At 56.2% G+C, this 8,748-nt stretch overlaps 1 protein-coding gene across 1 annotated transcript; it reads left to right on the top strand.

Moving 5' to 3' along the window:
• Nucleotides 1-50: 50 nt before the first annotated feature.
• ACTB (actin beta) lies at nt 51-4,897 on the top strand. The gene is made up of 6 exons (XM_074158591.1): nt 51-201; nt 1,587-1,715; nt 2,040-2,279; nt 2,811-3,249; nt 3,564-3,745; nt 4,121-4,897. Exons 2-6 carry the CDS (start codon nt 1,593-1,595, stop codon nt 4,262-4,264), a joined length of 1,128 nt encoding a protein of 375 aa, XP_074014692.1. The 5' UTR covers nt 51-201; nt 1,587-1,592; the 3' UTR covers nt 4,265-4,897.
• Nucleotides 4,898-8,748: the final 3,851 nt, after the last annotated feature.

The raw sequence follows: 8,748 nt of genomic DNA, 5'->3' as shown, positions 1-8,748 counted from the left end.
GAGGCGCGGCGGGGACCAATCAGAAGGGCGCGCTCCGAAAGTTTCCTTTTATGGCGAGACGGCGGCGGCGGCGGCCTCATATAAAGACGGGGCGGGCGGCGGGCGGCAGCCGCCGCGAGCTCTGCCTGCCTCCTTTCACGCGCCCGCGCGCGCTCCGCTCCCGCCACCGCCGCCTCGCTCCGACCGCGCAACTCCCCGAAGGTGAGCGGCGACCGGCACCAGGGGAGGGGAGGGGGGGTTATCCTCTCCGCCATTAAGTGGTTGCTGTTATTAATATTCAGTTAATTAAGGTTATGAGGAGGTGGCGTGGGCGCCCTGCGGGGCGCCCTTTGTTTGCTGGGGGGGGGGGGGGCTGTGCGTTGCCATATTATATAGGGTGTAGAAGGATATGGCGGTTTAATAGGGGTTCGGGAGGTGATGTTTGCCGGGGGGGGGGGTGTCGCCCTGATGCCGCCCGTGGGGCTAATCCGCCTCCTAAGAGGATTGGGGCCGGGGGGAGCGGGCGGCTCGGCTTTTGTGTCCCGGGGTGCGAGTGGGGGGGGGGGGGGATATGAGGAGCCAGGCTTTGTTTGCTCCGCGATGCCCCCCGTTTCCACCCCGCCGATGTAGGGGAGTTTGGGGGGGGGGGGGGGGTGTCTGCGGCTGGGCCTGGGGGCGTTGTCCCCAGCTGGGGAGGGGCGCGGTCGTCCCCGTCCCGTCCCCCCCCCCGCCCGGGCAGATGGCGACCAGCCTCGGTGGGTTTTCCTGGCAGGGGAAAGGGGGCGGCACCCCCTCCCGAGAGGGGTGCGTCGGAACAAAAGCTGCCGAGGGGTGGGTGGGGGGAGAAGGGGAGACACACACACACCCCCCACCCCCCCCGCGGCGCACCCGGGCAGTGGCGGTGCCCTTGTTGCAGGCAGCTTGCCCTCTCCGGCCACCGGCTGGCACATGTGCCGGCAGCTGCCGCCGCCCCCCCCCCCCCCCCCCCCCCCTTTTACCCCCCCCCGCCTCCACCGCGGTCAGCGGATTAAACCGGCGCTGTCGGCGGCGCCGGAGCTGAGGCAATTAATGGCATAAAATCCTCGGCGTTAATCCCGCCCGTGCCGCCCGCTGTTGGATGGGACTGAGCCGTGGCTAGCGGGAGGGGCGAGGTGGCTACCGCTCGCGGCTCCTCGCAGTGGCCCGTGGGGGCGGCGGGAGGGGTTTTTCGGGGGCTGCCCGAGCCGCTCCGCAGCGGGGCGAGCACCGTGGGTGACCCGGAGCCCGAGGGGGGGCGCTGGGGCGTGGCTGCCGCGTCCCGTTCCCTCCTCCTCCCCCCCCCCCTCCCACCCCGTTCCCCGTTCCTCCCCCGAAAGCGGCGCGCGCGCTCTATCCATTGCCTTTTATGGTAATATCGCGGAGAGGGCGGCGGGGACTTCCTTTGTCCCGAATCGGTGAACGGGGAAGGCGCCGCCCCCTCTGGCGGGTGGCGGGAAGGAAATGGGTGGGGAAGGGGCCATCGCTTGCCCTTCCCCTTCCCGCCCGCCGCGGCGGGGACCCGGTGCGTGACCCGGTGGTGGTGATGCTCATGTCCCTGTGTCCCCTCTTCCTCCCTCCTCCTTCCGCAGCCAGCCATGGATGACGATATCGCCGCGCTCGTCGTTGACAATGGTTCCGGTATGTGCAAGGCCGGTTTCGCCGGGGACGATGCCCCCCGTGCCGTCTTCCCATCCATCGTGGGGCGCCCCAGACATCAGGTAGGTGGCCGCAGGGTGGGGGTGGGATGTTACTGGGCAAAAGGTGTGGGGGGGGAGTTCTGGGTGGAAGCGGTTCCTCGAGAAGCGTTGAGCTTCGAGAAGCCCTTTTGTTTGATGTGATAACCCGAGAGGCTTCTGCGCTGCAGCACGACTGGTGGGGGATATGGTGTCCTGCAGAGCTTCTGTACTGGAGCAGTTGGCCAAATGCCTTTTTTCACGGAGAGGGGGCAGTAATCGGAGACCCGTTTTGGGGGAAGAGCAGGTTGTCCCATCCAGTGGGGCTTGCCCTTCAGCTGCACTCACTGCTTGTTCTTTGTTGTGCAGGGTGTGATGGTTGGTATGGGCCAGAAAGACAGCTATGTTGGTGATGAAGCCCAGAGCAAAAGAGGTATCCTCACCCTGAAGTATCCCATTGAACACGGCATTGTCACCAACTGGGATGACATGGAGAAGATCTGGCACCACACTTTCTACAACGAGCTGAGAGTAGCCCCTGAGGAGCACCCTGTGCTGCTCACAGAGGCTCCCCTGAACCCCAAAGCCAACAGAGAGAAGATGACACAGGTGTGTAAAAACTCTGGAGCTTGGAGCTACAGCAGATATTGCTGCAGGCCAGCTCTCCTCTTCCATGTTGTCCTCTCTCCTCCTTCACCACTGTTCTCCCTTTTTGCCATCTTTACAGGGTTTTCCTTTCCTGACCTGAGTCTCCTCTTTGCTGGACCTTGACAGGTTTTGTTTGCTCTTCTAAGCTGGCTTTCTCTGAGACTGAACTAGCAACTTGTCTAACTGCCGTCTCTGACTAGCCACACTAATCCATTTACCAGCCTTGAGTGACTCTCCTCTAGTTTACTTGGCATCTGTTTTATTCCTTGCTGTGACATGTGGATGGGTCTGTGGTGGTGATGGTGTTCCTGCTCAGGCTCTGACCTGGCAGGTGTGGGTGGAGACCAGGCGAGATAAGCATGGACTTTGAGGGGGAGCGAAGTTCTCTTATCTAGGGACAAAAGTAAAACCACTTGCATGGACTTGGTGTAGACCTGTAGTGAGAACCCTGGTTTCTGCTGTTGACTCAACCCCTTCTTTTTCTCTCCTTAGATCATGTTTGAGACCTTCAACACCCCAGCCATGTATGTAGCCATCCAGGCTGTGTTGTCCCTGTATGCCTCTGGTCGTACCACTGGTATTGTGATGGACTCTGGTGATGGTGTTACCCACACTGTGCCCATCTACGAAGGTTATGCCCTTCCCCATGCCATCCTCCGTCTGGATCTGGCTGGCCGTGACCTGACGGACTACCTCATGAAGATCCTGACAGAGAGAGGCTACAGCTTCACCACCACAGCTGAGAGAGAAATTGTGCGTGACATCAAGGAGAAGCTGTGCTATGTCGCCCTGGATTTTGAGCAGGAGATGGCCACAGCTGCCTCTAGCTCTTCTCTGGAGAAGAGCTACGAACTCCCTGATGGCCAGGTCATCACCATTGGCAATGAGAGGTTCAGGTGCCCTGAGGCCCTCTTCCAGCCATCTTTCTTGGGTAAGTCCAACTCTTCCAGGAGACCCTGTGCCCCCCTTAATCTTCCTTTCTGTTAAGAGTGACCTAAAGACCATACTATTGCTGGTCCCTAGCAAGGTCTGTCCTGTGCTACTGGTTAGCCTCACATTCCTCACAGCCAAGAGCTGTATGTATCTGGGACTTGGGACAGTAGAAGTTGAGCCAGCCCAAGCCCTGGCTTTGTAGTGCCTTCCTACTGAAGGGACTGCTGGTGTCTTGGTTGCCCGTAGTAGCTCCTCAGGCTTCCTTGGCTGTGTCTGAGCGCTTGCTGACTTCAAACTGCTTCTTCCTCACAGGTATGGAGTCCTGTGGTATCCATGAAACTACCTTTAACTCCATCATGAAGTGCGATGTGGATATCCGTAAGGACCTGTATGCCAACACAGTGCTGTCTGGTGGTACCACAATGTACCCTGGCATTGCTGACAGGATGCAGAAGGAGATCACAGCCCTGGCACCCAGCACAATGAAAATCAAGGTAGGATGGAGTCCAGGGAGGTTCTCCGTGCCCCTGTTAATGCTGAAACGCAGATTGGGTGGAGGAGGGTAAGCCAAGCTCCTACTGGAGAACATAGAAACCATATTGCTGTGTCTGATGCAGCCTTAATGGCCTTGCTGTGGAGCAGATGGCATCCACCTGACCACAGGGGTAATGGGATTAGTGTAAATATACTGGTTGCAAAGAGAGGGAGGCGGGTGTGTGAAGTTGTGTCTTGAGCCTGTTTTTGAACTTCATGGTATCTCAGCCAAGGCCAGATAAAGGAATTGGGCAGCTCTGGCCTGCAGGGCCATGCGTGGGCAGCGAGTGGAGTGTGACACTGTGCACCTGACTGATTCCTCCTCTTCCCTGCAGATCATTGCCCCCCCTGAGCGCAAGTACTCTGTCTGGATCGGAGGCTCCATCCTGGCCTCCCTGTCCACCTTCCAGCAGATGTGGATCAGCAAGCAGGAGTACGATGAATCCGGACCCTCCATTGTCCACCGCAAATGCTTCTAAACCGGACTGTTACCAACACCCACACCCTTGTGATGAAATGAAACCCATAAATGCGCATAAAACAAGACGAGATTGGCATGGCTTTATTTGTTTTTTTTTTGGCGCTTGACTCAGGATTAAAAAACTGGAACGGTGAAGGTGTCAGCAGCAGTCTTAAAACGAAACATGTTGGAGCGAACGCCCCCAAAGTTCTACAATGCATCTGAGGACTTTGATTGTACATTTGTTTCTTTTTTTAATAGTCATTCCAAATATTGTTATAATGCATTGTTACAGGAAGTTACTCGCCTCTGTGAAGGCAGCAGCCCAGCTCGGAGGGAGCCGATGCCAGTTTCTGGTGTTAGGTGATAATTGCTTGTCTGTAAATTATGTAACCCAACAAGTGTCTTTTTGTATCTTTCCGCCTTAAAAAAAAAAAAAAAACAAAACAAAACACACTTGATCCTTTTTTTTCTCTTCGATTTGTCAAGCAAGCGGGCTGTGTTCCCCAGTGATAGATGTGAATGAAGGCTTTACAAGTCCCCCGCAGGGTCTAGGAGAAGCGGTGCCAGTATGTGGGGGAGGGAGGGGCTACCTGTACACTGACTTAAGACCAGTTCAAATAAAAGTGCACACCATAGAGGCTTGACTGGTGTTGGTTGTTCATTTTCTTCCTTCTGTACTGCTTTTCGACAGTTAACTTACACGCTGGGATCTAGCCTTGCCAGGCCCCACAGCTCAGCTATCTGAGCGGGGCTGGTGCTGTGGGCTCTCCAGTGTGTGAGCCAGATGGCTCATGGTGATACGGTGGGGAAGAGCTGAGCCTGCCAAAGCTGCAGGTCTCCAAGGCTTGGAGCTCTCCAGATACTGGCCCAGTGCACAGTTGGGAGCTGCCGGAAGAGCTGGGCTTGATGGGGATCCAACTACACCTTCTGAAGTGCTGCCTTGCGTGTGTCTGCTCAGCAGTGTGGTATGACTGGCTTTGGCCTTGTGAAATCGAGCTGGGGTGGTGGTGCTGTAAATATCATGCTAAAGTGGGTGGCTTCTCCTAGCCAAGGCTCTTTGGGCTAATCTGCAGCCCTCCTCCATGGCCCATGGGGCAGTGTCCCCTCTTCTGCCTGAGCTTGTCTATCCTGCTGGTTTGCCCCCGAGTTCAGGCTGGAAGACTTAATGCTTTCTGGCAGGCTGCTTGCTGGGTGGAGTGGCTTTCAGGTGAAAGGAAGAGAAAGTCTTCTCTGAAGTGGAAAAAAGTGACTTCAGAGAGCAGGGCCACTGGGCTGTTGGGCAGGGGTGGGGCTGGGAAAAGGGTGTGGGGAGGGAGGAAGCTCTTTGCAGGGTGAGGGACACCCACAGCTCCAGAACTTGCTGTGGGCCCTGCAGATACCTGCCTCTACCTGAGCCTCTGCCAGGAAGGAGGATTTTGGAGCTTCTCGGGTCTGTCCCCATCCTCTGGGCTTCTGAACTGATGCTTCAGCCTTGCTTGATGGATCAAATTCTCCAGGAGCAGCCAGAATAGGGACCTTCACAGAGCCATGCTGGGACATGAGTCCCCATTGGGCACAGGAAAGCCTGGAGCCACTGCTGCGGAAGGGAGGAGATGGAGGGGACCAGGCAGAGCAATGCCAGGTGACAATTCGTGTTGCCAACTCAGACCTTGGAGCTTTGCTCACAGGCGTGCTGGCTTCCCAAGGCTCCTCCAACCTGCCTGTCTTTGAAGAGCTAATGGCTGTGATTGTGTCATGCTCCCACCAGATGAAAGGCAGGGAACAGGCTCCATTGGCTCTTTAATCCTCCTCCTGGCCTGATCCTGCTCTGGCATCCTCCTGTATTCAGGGTGGACCTGCCGGTTTCTGCCCTTCATCTCCCCAGCGTCCCTCCCGGCTGCAGTGGGAGCCTGGCAGGGCTGTAGGTGCAGACACTGGGCTGGGCGGACGAGTTACTGGAAGCACCAGTTTGCAACAGCGGAGGTGAAACAGGTTGGAGCGAGGCCCAAACTGGGCTTATAACCTGAGGTCTTGGGGAAATGGGGTGAGGAGGAGGCAACGGCAGCTCCTGGGGAGGGAGCTGGTGGGAGCAGGGCAGGAAAAGGGCCAGGAGGCAAGAAGAGATGATGGCAATAGGGAAATGGGGTGCCTTTCTTCAGCCCTCCCCAAAATGGTCCCTGATTGCTCTGGAAAAATGTCTTGAGACACAAAAAAACCCAGAAGAGAAGATGGTGGCAGTGAGGGAGAAACCACAGAGCAGCAAAATGAGAGAACGCAGGTGGGCAGAGGGAGAGGGTGAGCGATGGGCTGGTGCAGAGCCACCGGGTGCAGGGGACCCCGGCTCATTTTCATGCTCCAGAGCACATCAGATGAGGTTTTGTCTTAGTTAACACTTCGCAGGGTGATTTTTCTCCTTTCTTCCTATTTCGCTTGCCAATCCAGGCAAACAGCCACCTGATAAAATGAGGCTGAGCCTTTCACAACCCTTCCCAATGCCTCTCCGGTGCGAGGCCATGGCGTGCATGGCCACTCTGCAGGCTGCTCCAGCAAGGCTCGGTTTATTCCTCCTCTGGGCCATTACATGCTGGAGAAAAGAATGTGGTGCCGGGCAGGGAAGCCTGTGAGCATTACTCACTGCTCCCGACTCCGGCGAGCAGGGGGGAGCCTAGGGTGGTTTCCTCTCAGGAATGCCAGGCGCTGGAAAACGGGGGGGGGATTTTTTTTAACCAGTTTCTCTGTCATCACGTTTCGGAGGGCTTGGTTTGCCCCTCGCCGGGGAAATGCCAAGGGGCCTGTCATGGGAAGGGCGGTGGAGGAGTTGGTTTAGCCATTTCCTGGGCTCTTGAAGCCACCAGCAACGTGCAAAGACTCAAAGGAGAAGATGTGTGGGGAATAAGCAGTCCCCTGGCTACCACCTCCTCCTCCTCTCCAGCACACAGACAGCCAGAGGTTCTGGGGTGAAGGGGAGGTTTAAAATGGCCACCTCCAGACCAGGCTGAGTGTGTCCCCCCCCCCCGTCTGGCTCAGTGGCCAGGATTTCTGGCCGCAGAGACAGCAGGACCCAGCCATAGATCCTTGCAAGCCACCCAGCCCTTTCTCACCTCCCTTCAGCTGCCCGAGGGGAGCCGGCTCAGCTCCAGGGAGCCGAGCAAACACGTTTCATGCCCTTTCTTCTCCCAGCGCTCCCAACTTTCCCTCCTGCTAGAGACAGTCACTGGCACTTTACCTGCAATTAGCTGGTGACCTGGAAAGTCACCTCGCTGAGCCGCTTATGGAATCAAGCCACCACCAGGAATTAGCGATGTCCTTGGCACAGGAGATGGTAGCGGCTCTCGGGGTTTAGCCCTGAAGGGCCTCATTGTCTCTTAGCCGTGTCAGGGAGTGTTGACCAGAAACGGTCCCCGGATGGGGGGGGAGGATCTCGTTGTCTTGTTCTCTCGTTAGTGAGAGTGTGGTGCCTCAGGAGAGTTGCCAGCTGGCTGCACGCAAAAGTCCCAGGAAATCCCAGAGGGTTCAAACAAAACTGGCCTCCTCGCAGAATTCCCCTCCGAGGGTGCAAAGCTTCAGCAAATCGGCTTTCTGAGGTATCAGTTCATGGACGGGACCGTGGGTATCGGCTGTGACTTGGGGCAGGAGGACTTCTGGTCTTTGAAGTTGGTTTTTGCAGGGAGATTGCTGACCTGGAGCCTCCCCTGACTTGTATTATACACAGCTGTAATCTACTTTAGCAGGCCTTACTGACCTAAACCGTATCAAGTATTGAAAATCACTTATGGCGCTGGAGCTAGCAGTTCACCCAAGCTGACCAAGTGCTCTGGCCACTGTAGTCCAGCTGGGCTTTAGTCATGCTGACAAAAAGATGAGATGTCCAGACTGTATCAGTCTTAAGAAAAATCAGAGGAGAGAAATGACCCGAGAATTTCCAGAAGGAAAAATATAAAATTGCCAGGTCAGACAGGCCTTGAACAGTTAAGAGATTTTGTCTTATACGGAGCAAAATAGCTTGATACTAGCATTAATTTGTTTGTTTGCCCTGCTGGACTGGGACAGGATGGTATGTGCCTGACTTCTCTGGGCTAAGAAAACTGTGTATTAGTCATAAGATGAACAAAGTCTGCCCTGAGATGGCCCAGCCCGGAACTGAACCCATCTTCACAGAAGGCTCCCAAGTGCCCCGGCTGAGAAGAGCATTCCTAAAGCGCGGCGCAGCAGGGAGGGCTTCTCCTCTCACCGTCTGGCCATCTCCCAGTGACCATCAAGGGAAATGTCAGAGCTCAGTGTAGCTGTCTGTTTCCTTCCTCTTTTTACCGCCTATCTGATGTCCTGCCGCTGCCTTGTATTCAACCTCCATGTCTTATCTACACCACCACATTGCTCATTTGTTTGGTGGATCATGAGTCCAAGTGCAGCTCCTCTTACAAACTGCTGCAAGCCCGGTTTCTCCTCGGGAGGTTCTTATACCTGTCTCTCTCCCCAGCTCTTATTCAGGGTTGTTCAACGGCTGTCTGGTCCATGTACGCC

This window comes from Numenius arquata, chromosome 14, assembly GCF_964106895.1.
Source record: "Numenius arquata chromosome 14, bNumArq3.hap1.1, whole genome shotgun sequence".
Taxonomy (NCBI): Eukaryota; Metazoa; Chordata; class Aves; order Charadriiformes; family Scolopacidae; genus Numenius; species Numenius arquata.
This window is presented reverse-complemented; position numbering and strand designations above follow the sequence as displayed.